Source organism: Mugil cephalus, chromosome 2 (assembly GCF_022458985.1).
Source record: "Mugil cephalus isolate CIBA_MC_2020 chromosome 2, CIBA_Mcephalus_1.1, whole genome shotgun sequence".
NCBI lineage: Eukaryota > Metazoa > Chordata > Actinopteri > Mugiliformes > Mugilidae > Mugil > Mugil cephalus.
In genome coordinates, this window is record NC_061771.1 from 7,001,142 (window position 1) to 7,020,981 (window position 19,840).

General features: G+C 44.3%; 1 protein-coding gene across 2 annotated transcripts; it reads right to left on the reverse strand.

The window, feature by feature from the left end:
* Window positions 1-656: 656 nt before the first annotated feature.
* Window positions 657-19,629, reverse strand: mafgb (v-maf avian musculoaponeurotic fibrosarcoma oncogene homolog Gb). 2 transcript variants are annotated; one of them, XM_047578168.1, is made up of 3 exons: window positions 19,303-19,629; window positions 6,447-6,512; window positions 657-6,073 (listed from the first exon to the last, which is right to left on the reverse strand). In XM_047578168.1, the coding sequence occupies exons 2-3, from the start codon at window positions 6,480-6,482 to the stop codon at window positions 5,582-5,584; spliced, it is 528 nt and encodes a 175-aa protein (XP_047434124.1). In that variant the 5' UTR covers window positions 6,483-6,512; window positions 19,303-19,629; the 3' UTR covers window positions 657-5,581. The 2 variants fall into 2 exon arrangements, with proteins under 2 accessions (XP_047434124.1, XP_047434123.1); XM_047578167.1 differs by lacking the exon at window positions 19,303-19,629 and adding an exon at window positions 6,639-10,438.
* Window positions 19,630-19,840: the final 211 nt, after the last annotated feature.

Here is a 19,840-nt window from a genome sequence, read left to right on the forward strand (position 1 = left end):
CAACTAAAACATAGAAACTTTCTCATAGTTGTTAAAGTATTTATAGCATCATTTAAATAATAAATGGATGAAATAACATGAATTATATGAATTTGTTTGACAGGAGCGAGCTATACTGCCACCTACAGGCCCGGCGGGCTAACAAAGATCAACAAATCCATGTAAATAATACTGAGGGGTTACAAATATCAAGTGTAAATTACTTCGAGTAGTTTTTTGTTTGTGTGATTGTATTTTGACAGTTAAAACTAAATAACAGACAAAATTAAATTCATCTATAACTTTACTTCTTCTCTAAATTGTAGTGGTGTGACCTAGATAAAAGCTTTAGATAAAAGCTGCAACACATCCGTGTATGTTTGAACTGATTTAAGGTCAGTGTGTGTTAACGAAGCATCACAGCAGATTTGGTACAGCAGCAAAAACACAAGTTTTGCTCCAAAAACAATTGTAATGAAATACATGAATGATGTTACTTGCTTTTTATATTTGTGTGTAAGGAAATGATAGGGAAACTGCAGAATTATAAATAACCGTAATTTAATTATGGCTAATTCAGAACAGTAAAACACTAACTTGTAGGGAAGTTTGTTAAAACATTTCAGATAAATAACAATAATAATAACACTTTTAAATTACGCAATGCAGGCAAGTTGTTCCATTTTAAAACATGTTTATTGGTCATATACAAAATAAAGTAAGCTGTTTATCAACAAACGTACAGTATATACATCAATAAATTAAAAGATGCATCGGACCGATGATGAAACAGTTAATTTCATGATTACCAATACCTTGTCATCATCACTATCTACAAATTGCAAAAAAAGTACAATAATTTAGTCGAAGATAAATACTTACAAAGACTGTCACATTTTAAGTATTTTCCCATAGAAAGTACTGTCATAGAATAATTTATTACACCCCATACAGAAATATTACAAAACACAGATTTTCCTATTACAAGGGCTTTTCTCAATAGGTTACGCCATATTCACACAAACTCACTACTTTTCTACAGCTTTAATCTGACCATTATATACTTTTAAACACAAAAGTATCCCAGCTCCCATGGTGGTCTGAAACAAATAAAATATCTTCATGACGAAAAGCAAAGAGGGAGACTGTCACAACAAAAAAAGTTCAAATAAGTGACGTGATACCTGATTATTTGCATGTGGGCAAGGGCAGCAGACGGTAAGAGACAGCAGCAGAAGATAGGGTAACTTGGGAGGCAAAACAAACGTTATTATTGATGAAAACACCAAACAAACGATCAAAGGGATCCTCGGTTCATTTGCTCTCATCGATCCAGATCAGCGGTGGGTGAAAGGGCTTTTAGAGCCCAGTGGCGTGATTCACTACACAGAGTAACAATCGGATGGCTACATACCGATTGGCCGAGGAGAAAGATAAGGAGTTAATGATTTGCATGTTCTGGAAGAATTGGGTGTTTTGAGTAAGGGCTTGGCAGGCTGCTGAGTTAACCTGCGGACACTCTGTGAAGAGTGGAGAAATGGGAAGCGGGTCTTATCAGATGTGTCTCCAGCGCTCTTCATCTGCCTCTGTAAAATATTTATAGATGTGGTTCGAGTAGGAGTGGTTGCTCGGGTTTGTGATGAAATGTCTTATCAATAAAGGAGGTCGTGACCCCAGCACAGGCAGCGGAAAATAAGGTCAGCACGTCTTAAAGCTCATAAACTCTGTTATGAAAAGTCACCAGACCGCCCTGTCTGATAATCGCTGAAGGTCGGTGCTGTCGGCTGACCGTGTCTGCTGAGTGAGAATCGGGATTAAACTTCTGTAATGTTTAACCTCATTTGCTTAGAGATCCGACACGCTGCTTCACACTACAAGAAATTCAAGTCTGGAAGACAAAAGTTCTTCAGCTCGACTGGAGGCCTTGCGTGAAAAGCTACATTATTATTTTTTTTTATTATTTTTATTTTTTGCATTCCCTCCTCTTCTCAGTTGGAGATGGATAAAAAAAAGTCTTGGATGTTTTCACAGTTAAGAGTTAAGTGAAACTGGGTAAAAGTAAAAGTAAGCCACAACACATTAGCCAAATTTAAACAGAGGCAAACCGGCACTGGCGTTTATACCCAAGTATAAAATGCTAAACACTGTATATTAGCTCTTTAACCTTGTCACATCACACTGGACCTGCAATTATAAAACGGACAACTTGACAAAACGACTACAATAGCATCACTGCTCCTGTGCGGCAGGAGTTCTAATTTTGCCCTACACAGTTTGCATAATTAGATATGTCTATTTAACAGCAGCCACCATGTTGACACATTTACACAGTATGCATCCTTTTTAAACTAGAGGAGCATAAAAATACAGAGTAGGATAGACCATATTGTTCGACAGTGGCACATACAGTTGTACAGTTTGACACAACCTAGTCTTAACACAAGCCGTGTTTCTTCCTATTTTATATCACATGACCACAAGCACCACACAGGACTTGCCAGTGAGAAAACAGAAAAACAAAATTACCATTTAGCAAGGAAATGTAAAAACAGACAGGAAGCAACAGAGTGATAGAGAGAAAGGAGAAGTTTAAACAATCAAATAATGGCATTTAGCCCGTGCAAAACAGGCGCTTTTAAAGAAAACGTGAATGAAACACATAAATTAAACGGGTATATAACCAAAGTTTCCTCATAGCTGCATAATATTCAGCATATTCCCGTGACAAGTCCTTTTTCATTTGACATTTGAAGCTCTCTGGTTTCACGCTTGACTGAAAGTGGTTATCAATTTAGAGATAACAGATAAATAATATTTTTAAATCTCAAAACCGTTTATCCCCTGACGCCTTTGTTCCTCCGTCTGAATTCTAGTTATATTCTGTACAGATGACAACACAGCCCACGAATCCTAGTAACTGCACAGCAGTAGACTCCATTTATCTTCACACTGGAGAATTAGCAGTTCAGGTAAAAGGCTGCACGAGTAACTCATATTTTCACCATTAAATTAATTAAATTGCTTTCATTTCTGTAAAGGATGAATTCTTTAAATGGAGCAACTGTACTCAAAGATAAGTCTCACTATCTGACTGCAAAATAGGAGAGTTTTTTTGTTTGTTTGTTCACTTCATGAAAACACCATATACACTAACAAATGTTATTTCACTTCCCTGACACTTTCAGAACAGTTCAAAAACAAATACGATATTAAATATACATAACTACATAAAATGTACACAGCAAAAACAAAATGTTTTTATCACACACTACAAAAATAAGTTATTGGAGTGGGTGTGATGCAGCCAGAAAGACCTGTAGTTGAGTTTCACATCCCCGTTACTTTGCCAGATGACCTGAATACACAATACCACAGAGCCTGTGAGGTCAACCAAACACTTCTCATCGGTAATTTCATCCACAATAACGGGCCTTGAACGCAGCGAGGTCCAAAATAAAGGCCTGCTCAGAACTGCCTAAAATGGGTCAGCCAAAGTGAACTTTTTTTCAGATTCACGAGTGCAGTTTTAACAAATGATCCGACGCGTCTGCAGCGCTGCAGTTGACTGATGGGGCCGGGAGGACAAAGATTTTATGATTAGAGAAGAGGCGCAGTTACACACTGTGTCATCACCCTCTTCGGCCTGAAATCAAACACGGATCAAAGTCATATCCATGAAATAGTGAACATTATATTACCTCGTCACATACCTACACAGCACACCACACGCTAGTTCACGGTTACACACACGTGCCTAGTCACTAGAGAAAAAACAAAGCTATTCAGTAGTTAAGCCACTTTTGGTACAATTGCAAAATAGAGAGATACTGTATATCAAACAGATTTTGTTATATTTTTTTTTCTTTTTTTTTCCTTTTTTACATGTCGTTACAAACAATGCAAAGATAATCGTCTTTATAAAATTCCAGACTCCACCGTACATAGACAAAGATTCTTCGAGTATAGCACACCACATAAGACTACTGTTATGGTAAAGCCCGTGAGATATGACAGCCCATTTATGTGACTGGAAATTCACAGAAATGTTATCTGTGCTAGCAGACTGCACCATCTCTAATCACGTTTCCACTTGCGACATGAGTTTTGTGGGTGAAAACAAACAGAAAGCAACGTAAACGTCTCTAATTTGAGGCAGATTGTTTTTTCCTCTGCAGATGTAGTAACCTCCATTTTGAACAGATATTTGGACTTTTTCCATTTTTTTTTTCTTTTCTTTTTTTTTTTGAACTGCCAAGTCACATAAATGAGTGTTACCGATATAATTAATCCTGATGGCTACTACACAGCTCATACAACGATGCACAGCGAGAGTTAAATGCTGTTACGACCTGATTCCTGATTGGTCAGTGTATGCTATTAAGCACAGGTATCAGCAAACACCTTCACTGAATCTCCACCATCCTTCCACCATTCCTCTTGACTTCTTATTGATGCATATCATTAGGAGACCAAGGCACTTGCCCTTCCAAATTTCGTGAATAAAGTTTTGAGCAAAAGAAACACAACTTGATCTTTGTTCTTCTATGGCGTTAAAACCACCATTTCCCTGAAATTTCCCACATATTAAAATAATATAACTTGAACAACTTTTATCCTCTTTTTACCATAGTCCTGTGTTAGTTTTTCCTTTTTGGTAAAATATCAATTGCCTTTTCCTCCCCCGCGAATCCAGGAAGTACTGTATGTAATAATGGAAGCCAGTTGGAATTGAAAAATGGAAGGACAGAGAAAGAACAGGGGAGAGAAAGCGAAACGTCGAAAGTGAAGAGACCGTAGAAAAAAAAAAATAAAAATAAACAGCTAACTAAATATAGCAATACCAAAAACGAACACGCGCCACAGAATTTCACAGAATTCCTGATATATAACAATTCACACACAGAGAATACACCTTGGACCTCATGTGAATGACAACACAGTACAAAACAGTAGAAATACAGTTACCACCAATATATATTTTTCTATAGTACCTTTCTGAAAAAGTTCTTGGCTAGGTGGAACAAGATGGGACTTCTCTGCAGCCACTGAAATCAGCAGATCACGTAAAGTTTTGTCTGGATCCATTCCAATGGTTCATCCGTACTACAGGATGTTCTAATGTTTGTGTCGATGGCCGTAATTTTCAATGTGATACGTCTTAGTTTGGGCGAACAACCGCTTTAGATCTACTGTGCAAATGTGTGACAGGGTTATTAGAGATGTCTACATCTACCAGCAGTTAAACTTCACAATAGAAAGTCGACCGACTTGAGCATTTAGAATTTAATTGAATTTCTCTTGACCTGGAATGTGACTACTCTCAAATTCTGACATTTCCAGGCTTTCAGTGACTATAGGAACCCTGTGTGTTTGTCCTGTGCTAAATGATCATGCGCTGACCAAGGGCTTGCATCTTTATAGACTCAACAGTCCTCCTCTGCTTCCACCCTTTCCTTCATCTGCACTGATCTGAGACGGGAGACGGGAACGCGCCGCGGCGATGGAGGTGCCCGGCTGTTTGACGTCAGTGCAGGTGGAGGAGAGGGGGGCCAGCGGCGAAGGCGACTCCGTCCCGACTCGCCCTCATCTACCCTCCCTTCCCTCAAGACCGTGCATCGGTTTTTGACTTCACTATTGTAATCACGCTCGTCGCCGTCGCCACCTTCCCCGGTATGAGGGGACCGATGACCGACGACGCGACCCCTCCCCCTCCTCCTCCTCCTCCCCCTCCGGCCCTGACCCCGACCCCGACAGTGGGGCTCCGTGCCACAGTCCTGGCAAAGGTCTGTAACGCCTCGTACTTAGACCTCAGAGCGTCCAGCTCAACACGCATCGAAGCATTCTCGTTGGCCAGTTTGTCCACCTCCTGCTGCAGCTGGGCCTTCTGCTTCTCGAGCTCCTCCTTCTGGGTGACTCGCTTCACTCGGCAGCTGGCGGCGTAGCCCCGGTTCTTCAGGGTGCGTCGCCGCTGCTTCAGCTGCAGGATCTCTTCTTTGGAGAGCCCTCGGAGGTGCTGGTTCAGCTCCCGCACCGACATGGTGACAAGCTCCTCGTCTGTGAGGCTGGTGCCATTCTCGCCCGGCTCACGCTTCACCTGGGGAAAAACCCGAGGGCAGAGTGAGACAGAGGCAGACCGACGAGGCCGCGATCCACCGCAAATCCGCAAACTGTTGAGGTGAAAAACACTGATGTATCTTGTGTTGAACAACCCACTAGAGTTTTGGAGATACCAGTTTCCGAGCCGGTCGTCAAACCATCACAATGTGATTGTTGTCAAGCCAACTCGAATCATTCCACTTGTCCAGTTCCCTGCTGCTAACAACTATCAACTCTGAGGACAAAGTCTTCACCTGCTGCTCAACACATATCACCCGCTGACAGGTGCTGTAACGACGAGTTAATCAGCATTGATGACCGATCGGTGTGTTACATGCATAGAAGTCGCCGTGACACATCCATCCGCTTACCTTCAAGGCTTTATTTCCTTTGTTAGTCGTCGTCATGCCACAAGAGCCTTGCTCTTCTGAACAGACCTGAGGACATGTGGGAAAGCACAAAATGTTAGCAAAGAAATATCACACGAAACGAACGGCACTGAAAAGACCACCAGTGTGTTCTCGCACTTGTTGAGAGACTAATAATTTCAGGTCAACACCTACCGCGACAAGTGGAGATTTACCAAATCTAAATTTGCCGTTGAGGCACAGTTGTGGGAGCATGTTAGCGATGATGCATCTGTATCAGATTCTATGAGTGAAAGTGACACACACTTTTCTCAGAATTTCCCTGACTTCCTGTTTCCTTGCGGTTACACCGATAGTGCCCACCACCTTTGTGTTGTTGAGCTCTTATTGGCTGGCTTCAGGCCAATAGGAATGAAATGAGTGTGAAAGAAGAGGAAGTGGTAAATTTTGTGGGAAGGACTCCAGGGGAAAACCAACTGTTAGGGCCCTGAGAGCGCGCAGAAGAGACGCACGACGACAGAGCTACGTTTACCAGGGATGAAAATGAAATCAAACCAGACGAAATGGTGCGTTTGTGCTAAAGTGGAAACAAGGGACAAAAGGATGGAGACGCATCCGTGTGAATCAGAAGAGGAGCGAGTGTAAAAGATGAGATCAGACCTTAGAGCGCACGGCTCCGCGGTGGAGCATCTCCACCGGCTCTCAATGAGATGCTTTGTGTGGCGTCTTGCTCTCATCTCTCAGACCTGTGTGTGTGTGTGTGTGTGTTGGATAAAGGGCGGCTATTGTTGCTGCTGCTGCTGAGCGATCATCATGAGACCAGTCATGATGACTCAGCAGATTCCCCAATCTCACTCTCTCGGCCCTCCCTCTCGTTCTCCTGCCACACAGATGTCTGCCCTCCTCCCTCACTTTTAACCCGCTTCCCTCCATATTAATGACCTCATCTACCTGAGCCCAAAATGTTGCTGCAGAAAAAACCTTGAGGGCACCAGAGGGGTCAATGAGAGAACGAGGTTGCGTGCGATTGGCTGTCGAAGCGCAGAGGTCCTCAAAGCATAAAAACCTGCTTCTCAGCCAAACCGGCGCACCTGATACTGCTGAATCAGAAGTTTAGCTAAACCAATTTGCTGATTAAAGACAGCCTGTTCTCTCGGCATATATATATTTAAACTCTCTTAGGTATTTCACACCAGGGAAAGTTCAAAATAGTTTGGAAAATACTTCACAACAGCTTTCTTTTTTCTTTTTCTTTTTTTTTCTTAAGGGGGAAAGTGATGACATTTAAGTGACACGAGGCAACATGTCTCGTTTCATCTTTTTTCTTCTCCATCAAAAGGCACCGTACTGTCAGCGAGCCTCCCCCACAATGCACCTCTGTCTGTCTGGGAGGCTGTGTGAGTGTTTGTGCCACAAATCCTATGGTTATAAATAGCTGTAGATGAAAGAAAAATGTACCGACAAGCAGATGCAAGTAATTATGCATGCACATGAGAACATGTGAAATGCACAGCAACTTGGTATGAAACAGTGGAGAACATGAGAAAAAGGGGGACGACACACAAGGTTTCACGTTTAACAGGTGATGATCAGCGAGTTCTTTCTTTTAACTGTGTGTATGTATATATATATATATGCATACACATATATAAAGACCTGCTTCTCAATAAATGACATGTACCGCTGCACTCAAGCATTTTGTCGGGATGCAGCATCCCACAGCTGGAGGTGCATCCTCACACAAAAGACGGATCAAAGGCACGAAGACTGAGGATGGCTGCTGGGGGTGGGGGTGGCACAAAGAGGGAGTAGGAGAAGAGAAAGAGAGGGGGGAGAGTGAAAACATAAGGGGGCGAAAAAAAGGAGTGTGTTTTCCTGGCAGGCACTGGTTTATTTCCCTCGTGTCCAAACCCCCCACCATCCATCTACATACAAACAAAAAGCATGCCGCCAAGCACACACGCACGCTCACACACACACACACACACATGCACGTTACCCGGCCGCCATGCCAGCGGGGCACAATAAAACACACATATAAAACGGTTGACTGCAAGTACACAAACGTGCAAATGTAGCTCTTTAAAGAGCACAGCAGAGCTCGTGGAGACAAGCAAGGAAACTGGAGAACGTGCTGCACTAGCTCCTGGTGCAGAGGTTTGATACCTTCGCTAAAATACACACAATTAAAACGACTTTAAAAACACTTGAGATTAGCAGACGCAGGACCATCACAGAGTCGTCTGACCAGACTCATCTTTAGCCATAAGAGGAACAAGCAGTCAAGATGCTCCCACAGATCCACGATCTCAGCATCATCAGGACCGATTACATTGAGATTACGTGAAGAAGCAGAACACATTCAGTCCATATCTACAGAAGTGCTGTGACAAGTTCCTCGAGACACGTGGACCAATCTACCCGTAATACTGTCAGTGAGATCTTAAAGGCAATATGTGCATGGTTTGTTTGATCTGATCATAAATTAATTCTACTAAGCCACAGTTCAGATAAGGATGCTATCTCTACAGCAAATATATATTTTTTTTATTACAGATCAATATACCAATTAATTGTTAACTATTTAACTCGTGTGTTTAGACGCTTGTTCCCTGACTTACTCTCCAGTCTCCACTTTAATATACTCAGCAGTGTAACACATTACAGCTTCATTGTAAAACTCATTAATTATTTGGTTTTAAAAAATGGAGTTAACCATCCGTCGCAAATTAAAAGCACAGGTTGGACTTTTCACCTCTACTTGTGCTATGAAGCAGTTTTTATGGGATTGGATGGACAGGTGGCAAACTAACAAGCCAGAGAACCAGTGCAGTGCAGCAGGTAATGGAAGAACGCGCTAAGCTTGTAAACAAACACATTAATATTAAGAAGAGAAGCTCAAACAGTTTCGAGGAAACTGATGCGTTCAGAAACATTTTGTTAGATGCACGCAGCGTTGTGGTGGCAAGAGACCACCAAATGACATTTAGTGCTTTGTAGTGATGATAGGTGGAAAACGTGGGCGGGTAAAACGTGGGCGGGTACCACGTTCATCTAATACCCACTCTGAGATGACGACTGACAGCGACGTCTGTTACAGTCGACTGGCAATTCATGCGAACAGAGTTCCTTATACGTTAATGCTAGTAAACACCATCCACCCCGTTGGTTCCCACCACAGAATTCACCACGCCGACAGGGGGGTCGGAGCTTTGTGTGAACCCAGACCGATAGGCATCTTTCATGGTATTTTCTCACAGTGACATCTCCGTCTATACGCTTTCAATATTTTTATGCTCTGCTCGTTTCAGTCAGAAACATTAGGGATGAGACCTCTTGGAGAGCAGGAAAAGTTTGGCCCTATTCCACCAAGGTTAGACAAAGAAAGTTAACTACATCACGGTACATGTACTAGTGCGTACATGTTCTGGGACTATGTGTAAGTCACCCAGGTTAAGGATCAACTGCTGAGCAAAGGTTTCACCATTCATCTTGGGTACACACACAAACACACACACTCACACACACACACACACACACACAGAGGCCAGAGGTGTCCTTCCCATAATGCTTGTGGGGTGATCGCTGCAGTGTGGTCAATGCCACCGCCACTGTTGCTACAACAGACAGCTTTTTTGCTGTGGCAGGCTGTATTTTTATGGAGCAGCTGAAAGAACGCTGACGACTCAAGAGCGAAGCTGCTTACGGTTACAGTGGAGAGACAACACACACACACACAAACACAGAGGACGGGACACGGGGACGAGGATGGAGGAAGAGGCGAGGAGGAGCGGAGAGGAGTGAAATACGTTTCGGATGACAAGAAAAGATAAGAAGGGAGAAAGAGGGGGAATTGGAAAGATAGGAAGGTGAAGACAGTGGGTAAGAGAGGAGGAGAGGAGGATGGAGGTGGTGGAGGACTGAAAGAATGCTGACGTCTCCAGAGCTGATTAGCGTTACACAGAGACATCACACCCACAGCCGAGGAAAATGCTGAGTCTGGAGAGAGGACAGGGTGGGGTGGGGTGGGGGGGGGGTGCAAATGACAAGGGAGAAAGAAGAGAAAAGAAAACGAGAGGCGAATGAGTAGGAGGGGGAGGAGGAGAGGAGAAGGACAGAGGTGGGGATGGAGGGGGGAACGTAGACAGGAGGAGTGGGACGGTGGGGAGGGCAGAGATGGAGGAAGAAGGAGAAGAAGAAGAAAAAGAGAAGAAGAAGAAGAGGAGGAGGAGGAGGGGTGGGAAAGGGTGAAAATGCATCCTCAACACATTTGTAAGAGCTTAGCTGTTGAGAGAGAGGGGGGAGGGAGAGAGATGGGGGAGGGAGAGATGGGAGGGAGGGGGATTGGGGTAAAAAAAAAAAAAAAAAAAAAAAAAAAAAAGCCCTGAACTCAGCAACGACCACAACTACAATCTCCAATTAGAAAAGTTCTGAAGCTGATCCAGGACAATGAAACCACTGCTGACCGTCCCTCTCCCACCCAACCTACAAATACAAGCGTCACATCCAGTCTGGTTGACTAATAAAGTCTCAAAAAGAGAGAAATGGTGTGGCAGAAGGTGAACGCAGTGATCACAGGGCTTATAAAGATAGATTAAAGACACAGGAAACAGCACAAGACTCCTTTCTCTTTGTGCAGCGAACAGGATGATGAACTGTGTGTGTGTGTGTGCGTGGTTGGCTTCAGACAGAGCTTTAATTAATCTTGTTTGAGAAAACCTTTGGCTCCGGTCAGCCACATACACACACGGAGGAATTTCTTAGAAGGAGACTTCCTACTTAAAAGCTGGTGGCATGTTGCACAGACGCACACGAACAGGAAAAAGAAACGGACAGATTAGTCGTTCCAAAAACAACCCAGGGGCTGGTGTGTGTGTGTGTGTGTGTGTGTGTATCTGTGTGTGGGTGTATTCGCGCATAAACAAGTCAGCATATAGAGGATGATCAAGAATAGATTGCGAGAGTCACAAGTCGTTAGTGATGCAGTGGCAAGACTCAGTTTATTGAATAATCCTAGCATAAAGTGCGTTAAACTGCGCCGTCTCCCTCAGGCAGCGCTCTCTGAGCAATAACACAAAGGATGGGATCGGAGCGAGGCAGCACAAACACACAGTAGGACAGAGAGAAGACACGATGGAAAGACACAAAGGGAGCAAAACGGTGAATTAAAACCTCAGAGCGCTACAAAACTGGGCTCCTTGGCTGCCGTCCACCTTGCCTTTGTTAAAAACCAGGGCGAGTAGCGCTCGCGCTCATTGATCTGGTGTGGGCCGAGGGTGTTGAGGGAGTTGGTAAATAATTAAAGGCGAGCACTGCGTGGAGGCTAATTGAGAATTAGGAATCAGATCAGAGATAATGGCAACCTGTGTCTGGAGAGGAGGGGGAGATACAGGACCATGGAGAGAGGAGTGACGGGGGGAGAAAAGACACCAGTATTAGCTCGGCGCGTGTTTGTGTGTGGAGAAAGAGCAGGAAGCTATTAACTGGGAGGTATGCCGAGCGTGAAATAAGCATGATAACGCAGACAGAGAGAGGGGAGGAGAGGATAAGCAGAAAACACAAGGAGAAGACTAGCGAAAGAGCAAGAGTCTAAGCTCTCATGTACATATTATAAGGGGAGAGATCACTTTCACACTTTGTGAGTTCAAAAAGGGTAGACCGTGCGAGTGTGTGTGTGTGTGTGTGTGTGTGTGCACGCGTGCCTGTTTGTGAGACAAGTGTGTTATTAAAGGCGAGAAAAAGTCCTGGCGTCGACACGTTTTTCCCATTCCAGGTAGTAAGTCGGAGTGTGATGACAAATTTCCCAACACAAGCAAAAAAACTGCACTGTCAGGCAATTGAGCTCTGGCGGCTTTTTTTCATAAGTGCTTTTTTTTTTTTTTTTTTTTTTTTTTTTGAAGAGAGAAAGCATGTAGTGTAGGTTAAGTTGGTCCTCTCTCTTTGTGCGAGACAAACAGAGAGCTGCCGGGGAGAGACGGAGATAAGTCGGTGAGTTTATTTCTTCCAGACGCCGTACATCCCCCGGTCAGCAATACTAAACTTCAGAGACAAAGACAAAGTTTGAGCGCAGCAGCGGCAAAGTGAGCATCGCACAGCTCCGCAGAGAGGCATTCATCACAGTCACTAACATTATGGAGTAATTACACTGATCAGCCACAACATTATGACCGGCGACGTGAATAACACTGATTATCTTGTTTTCGTGGCACCTGTCAGCGTGTGGGACGTTTTAGGCTGCAGGAGGACAGATTTGAGCACCTTGACGAGGGAGGAACTGTGATTTCCAGACAAACTCTCAAACCTGGTCTACAATGGTCCAAGGAAGAAAAAGGCATTACCGGGCTCAAACTGCTGCAAAAGTTCATGCTAGTTGTGATAGAAAGGTGAGAAACAAGGATTACGGTTCGTATGGCGCTGCACAGTCACAGACCAGTCAGGTTGACCACGCTGACCCCTGTCCACTGCCCATAGAGTCCACAGTGGACACGCAAGCACCGTGGACCAAGAAGCAGTGGATGATGTCCTGATGATTCGCGTCTTACGTCATGTGGACAGCTGGCAGAGCGTGTCCTTCAACCGAGGGACATTTGGCAGCCTTGCCACGACCGCGGGGACGTTTCCGGTTTACAACAATGCTCAGGTGAAGCTACGTGTCAAAGTAACATCCGCATAAACGTCAGAACCCAGGTTTCCCAGAAAAGCATTACACTGCAATGAGATCATCAGCGGCACTCGCGTCACCGGTGGGCGGTTGAGGCTTATCAATTTATGTAGTCAGCAAGTCCTTAACAAATGTTTGACAAGGAAACACACAAGAGGAGTTGTGTCGGTGGTTCACAGAGTTGCCGCGGGGAGCGGCGGCCTTTCGCTCAGAGACATTCCTGGTGACCATTTCAAGGTTTTCCATTTGGCGTCACCCATTCGAGATGGCATGACAGGCACTGTGACATATTAGCGCACGCACAGGACTGTAGCATGTGGACATGTGTGCGTTCTAAATGCCAAGCACATGACATTGTACAGCTGTTTAAAGGAAGACATGTGGTGGCAGCTACAGATAGATGTGGTGGGATTATGTTCAAATAATTGTGTAGTTATTAGTCATCTTCCTGCCTTCTCAGATATTTCGTCTCCCCGACTCTACTGTTCATAGTCCTTAAGAATATCTTGATTCCAGCTTGTTATCATAGTTCCAGGGTTCCTTATTCTGCGATAGTAGATTTAATATTTTGGTCATATTTCTCAGGAATAAACAGCGGCTGTCTGTGAACCTTCCTCACGTCATGTCTGGGGAAAACACTCTACAGAGACCACAGTAAGTGTCTGAAACCTTTCAGAGCAGCTACTATTAGCTGGAAGGAGAGGAAGCCAGGCTGATCAGTTTATTCATTCTAGATGACCATGATGTAAAAAGTATTTGTGTCTTTGAACGTTTGGCTGAGATCAATTAAAATAAAGGCAACATGCTCAGTAGGCTGTAGAAATTGGCCCAATTAATGTCAATGGTGCAAGACACAGCAGAAAGATCAGAGCCACAGATGTTCACAGACGAACCGACACTGGAAGATGTCACACAGAGCACAAAGGGGACATTACCCGACATCTCCAGTTACATTTTATCATCGTGAGGCTGACTGTGTTAAAAATGCACCCGGAGTAGATGAGAACCAGGTAGAATTTAACAGTTCCTTGAAAATTATTTTAATGCCACAGGTGACGACTAAGACGTGGCGCCACACGTATGTTTCTTCCCTTGCTTTTTTTTGCTCTTTCACATTGATCTACTATGTGTGTGTGTGTGTGTGTTTTTTTTTTAAAAGGTTCAGAAATTCATACCACAATCCCGGGATCGTCACACTGCAGTTAAAAAATGCGGCAAGTTGGCGCATAGAGATGATGCAACTGGTAGACAACCGCTGGTATGGATACCCCTGTTACCAGGGCCTTGCATCTTCGCGGCTACACGCCATTCACAATATCTCAACACTGTGTGGAGTCTGTTTGTGTAGGGATGAATAACCTCTGAAAAGCCCTCTGAGGGAAAACATGTGAACTTTACTAATCAGAGGAGTAGCACTCGAGTTCAAACACCATTTCAGACCGGAAAGCTGGGTTCTGTGATTTAAGCAACTAAACCGAACATAAACTTGTTTTCCATTTCCTAATCCTTTCGACTTCTCGTGCATGTTGCAATGGGATTTGTCTTGATTTCATACATTTTTTTTTTTTGGTTATCAGGGAGGTTATGTAAATAAGGCGTCGAAGCACTTGTGGAGGGTGGGTACGTTAAACACACACAGTCAGAATAACACAAGGACAAGCAGCACACTCACACGGAAGCAAGGAGAGAAAAAAACAGTGGAGCACAGCAATGATTATGCACCAGATCTGCTTACACCATATTTCATCATTACTGTGGAGAAAAAACACTCAACTATTGATCTGCCCCACTGCTTCCTTTTCTCTCTGCTTCTCTCTCTCTCTCTCTCTTTCTCTCTCTCTCTCCCTCCAACTCCCCAATTCCATCTTTTATTCTCGTGTTTACATCTCTCATTTTACTTTTCTCTCACTCATGCAAATTTGCAAGCCTAACAAGACTTTTCTGAAACGGATCCCGGTAGTAAACAAGATCATAAACACGCAGACGTTACTTAGAAATTATGTTCAGACTCTCTCACATGCACAAACACACACACACACACACTGGGGCCGGGGAAGGTGGACACAATAATGTGAACACCTGTGCAATCTAATGCAATCCAGAGCTGTAGCGCTGCAATAAATGCCGCCTCGGTGCGGCGTCTCCTTAAACGCAGTCCCGGAGCACAGATGGATGTGGAAGAAAAGCAACAATGCACATACACTCACTTTTCAGTTCATTAGGAAAACGAATACATCGTAATATAACAGCCCTGCGCTAAATCTTAGCTCGATGAAGGTTATTCGGCATTAGTGTCAAATAACAGAGAGAGGTGTTGCTTCAACTGTGTTTTCTTTTTGGAGGATGTGGTTTGTTGTAGTGTTGAATTGTATTGTGCCGTACCAAGACATGTTTGTATTTTTTTAAAACCACAATTTGGGCAGTCGACGAGGCAAAATAACAACGTTACTTTCATGTACAGTTGTTGTTATTAACACCTTTCTGATGCTTTTATCGACAGTTATTAACAGTGCATTCATTTTCACTGCTGTGCCTAATGAACAGGCAAGAGAGTGTATTTGTCACTGACCTTGATGTGTCAATGAGATGCTAAGAAAAGAAAACTTTTAGAAAGGAATGCGTACAAAAACAAAGAATCAGGTTTTGGTATGTGTGTATTAAAACGGAGGCTCATATCAATATTTGTCAGATTATAAGAACCAACCATTATTACCCTAAAACAATGTCGAGATTTGTCTCGTGTTTCTAACCCATTTTTAGTTGCTAAAAACATATAACCTTGAATGAGGTGGTCTTGACTCAACACCCCCGTCCTTCCTTCGACACGGCTGAAAGAGGTTTTCTGCAGCATTTCATCAGGTTGATCCGTGTACATGCAGGGAATCAAACCATTTCACATGAGCACTCCCACACCTCTATGGGAGCTAGTAGTAAAACAGAGAACTGTTCCACCCTTCAGGACTTGGAGAGAGAAGCTCCAGGCCGGATAGTGTGAAGGGATGGAGCCGAGTGCAAAACGCTGTAATGTCCAACTGGGTAAAATCACTTCCTTTTGCTACATCTTCTTCCTGCATCTCAAAAGTGCAGACCCACACTGTTTTTAACCTTGCCATGCACACACAGAGCCCTACAGCGAGTGGATCCTAGCATCTTGTAGGTGTTTTATATCTCCTGCTCTCTCACATGCACGCACAGCACACACGACAAGGCGAAGAAACTAGCTGTGGTAAGTAACAAGTGAAAACGCCATCTGTCAAGCGAGAGCGCGTTTGCTTCGCCTCAGCATTTTCAGGGGAATGCCTTGAAGACAAAAAGGTCCTTGTTCTCAATCTCTCCGCAAATCCCATCTCTCATTCTTCCTCCCTCTTCCTTCATCCCCCCCCCCCCCCCCCCCCCACCCCTTGCACCGCGCGCCTTTGCCGCTCCGCCACCATCAGCAAAGTTGCACACATAAGCATTGGTCAGCGTTCAATTACCACGAACACCAGGGAAGGATGGGAAAGTACTTGACAGAGAAATGCACTTCAAGCACTGATTAAATACTGATACCAAGTATAAAAAGCTTAGCCCCTAGGTTGTGTGTGTGTGTGTGCGTACATGCACTAGGAAAAGGAAATGGGAAATGTGTGTGTGTAAAAAGAAAGACAGTAAGGGGGGGCTCTTCTCTCCAATACTGATACAACTGTTTCATCATTATGACCCTCTATTACAGTACTTGCCAACTTGCTTACTACATACTTTTGATACACTCTGCAGAGTGCTGACTCTAACTAAAGCTGCTGATATGGAGTCATTAGGGGGTGAAGTTTCTGTTTTTCTTGTGCCCACAGAGCTTCCCTATTACTCTTCACTGTTTAAGAGTTGCTCATACAGTAGGTTGCTACCAGGCATGGATAATGGCCCATCCGCAAGAGATCAATCAGAGGATATTCTGTTGCAAGGCATTATAATAATAGTTCAGTGAGGTGCTTTCTTTTTTTAGCACTCAGCGCGGGTTCATTAATTGCAATGGCAATCAGTCAGCATTCACTTTTGTATATTTAATGGTATTTATTTTTTTTGGGAGAACAAGTCGCGACAATTTCGCCCGCACTCACGCCTTAATTTTAAAAACTGACTCCTTCAATCACAGGGCGTGTTTGGTCTTTAATAGACCCCAGTCATGTGAAATTCAACTGGGCACCACCCACACCCACACACGCTCCTAATGAAAACCTGAAGTCATTCAGATCTGAAAAAAAAAAAGCTGTGGATGATTGTGAAACGTTTCCAAGAAACAACTCCAGTTGCTCTTTGGATACACTATGGCATGAAAGACTGAGACATGTTCTCCTTTCAAGGGAAAGGTTCTCCTCACAAATGTTTAATTCAGTTCATTACGTGCGCTTGTCAAAACAAATGCATTTTATCATAGAAGTCCTGCACTAAATCTTAGCTTCATGACTGTTACGACATTTGATTTCTGTTGAGAAAGGTGGTGATTCAGCTCAGTGATCGTTTTGGAGGATGCAGTTTGTGGTGCTGTTAAACTGGATTGAAATGAACACTAAAGTGTTTGTTATTTAGCCTAGCCTGCTGACTGCAAACCACATCCTCCAAAAACAAATCACAGTTGAAACAACAGCTCTCTCAGTTATTTGAAAGAAATGCTGAATAACCGTCGTGAAGCTACACTTTAGCGCAGGACTGACACATTTGGGCTTTTATTAGCTTCCTAATGAACTGGCAAGTGAGCGCACGTTTTTAAAATGTATGGAAAATGTAAAGCGCCAATTATAGACACAAAACGACGTTTCAAAATATTAATACTGCGAGAGGAGGAAATGTCTAAAAGGGGCATTTATTTTCATTTATTTATTTATTTGACACGGTATAATATTTTAGTAGCCTATTTATCCGGGAACAAAAAAGGGAACAAATGTAGCGCTGGTGCCGTTTTTAAAACATCTTTAATAATTATCGCCACAAGCATCTACCAGCTACATGACCGGGCCATTTTTTAATTTTTAATTTTTTTTTTTGTAATTTTTTAATTTATTTATTTTTTTGTCCAGAGCCAATCCCCCTCCAAATATAAACGGAGCTCTTCTTCCCAGACCTTTGTCCGCCTAGCTGCCGCCTGCCGCCGGTGCCATGTTGCCATGGCTCCCTCATGCCTCCGCTCTGCTCGCGCAAACGTCGAGAAATAACAACGTTGTGATGAATCAGCATCTGAGCCGCGAGCCCAGCCGGTGTATATACACACACGCACACACACACAGGCGCACACACACAACTGGGGAGAACCGACACATTCTTCGCCGACAACACGAGCCGCTCACACCTTAAATAACCGCCGCTGTTGACGGACCCGTGGACCGGAGGCCTGTCGGAAGCGGCTGACACAAAGCAAATGTCAAAACAGCCGCTCCAGCAGCGGCGGCGGCGGCAGCAGCAGCCGGGAGTCTCTCCGTAGCTAGCCGCTGGACGTCTGACAGCTACACCGACCCGCCGGGAGACAACCGGGGGGTGTCTTTTAATTCCCAAATTTCTTTCAGTTCTCTCACACGGTCAACTAAATAAGCAGCGGGTGGAATAAACGCCGATTTAAAACAATATAAAGCCCAGCGCATGAAGCTAGCGTCTCACCTGAACAGAACAGACGGGAGAGGGGGGGGGGATATGTCCAGTTTGTGTCCCACCGGTTCGCTGCCGCTTCGCCAAACAGACCAGCGAGGGGTCGGTTAACGTCGCTACCGTCTGTAGCTCCTCTTACCCCTCAACTTTCATAATATTTCCCCGTTTAGCATCTACAAACCAAGGGAATCCCCCCCACCCCCCGGGCCACACGATAGCACGGTTCTCTAATTCCGACACATGGCTCCTTTTCAGCTTGACAGCCGCCTGCCCCCCTTTGTCTGTGTTATTATGAAAGCACCGGTTGGTCGGTGGTGCGTGTCGGTTCAAGCGACCGAGCCGGTCTCGATAACGGCGAGTACCGATCCGGATAATGATGATGATGATTCAGCACTACCAGACTACTGCCCTTTAAACGACAGCGGCAGCCGCGGCAGCGCACACCGGGGCAAGCGGCCACATTAGCGCGGCCGCACTCGGCGGCGCTGGCGGCGGCCGTGCACACTCAGCAAAACAACAGACCTACATTCAGCACTTTTTTAAAACGGAATTTCGGTTCGGATTTCGACAAAGCTGACTCACCAGAAGTCAAACCGGCGCCTTTCGACCACCGCAGTTTCGAACCGGTTCGGGCTCGCCGACTGTTTGGTCGACCCGGTGCGCAGAAGAGGCAGACAGTTGGAGAAATGTTGTTTTTTCCGCTCACGCCTCCTTCTCGCAGGTCTCTAGATATATATCCACTCCTTCCTCGCTTGTTTTTAGTCTATGGTCGGAGGCGCCAGACGTCAAATGATGTTTGGATCACATGGTTTCATTCATGAAGGATCTACGCAGCCCGCATTTAAAGAGACACGAGACACTACTACAAAACACGCAGCGTGGAAAGTGTGGCCAGACAGCTGTGTGCGCGTTTCTAACTCAACTTGTTACAGCGCTCACATTTAAACCTCTTATCCAACAATATGACAAAGACCGAAGCGGGGCCTGTAATTCGCCGCAGGTTTAATGAGCTGAATAGCCTATGCCAAAACATTAGGTACTCTAGTGAAAACAAATGCGTCCTAATATAACAGTTCACCACTAAATCTTAGCTCACGCTTGGTGTAATTGTTCAGCCTGT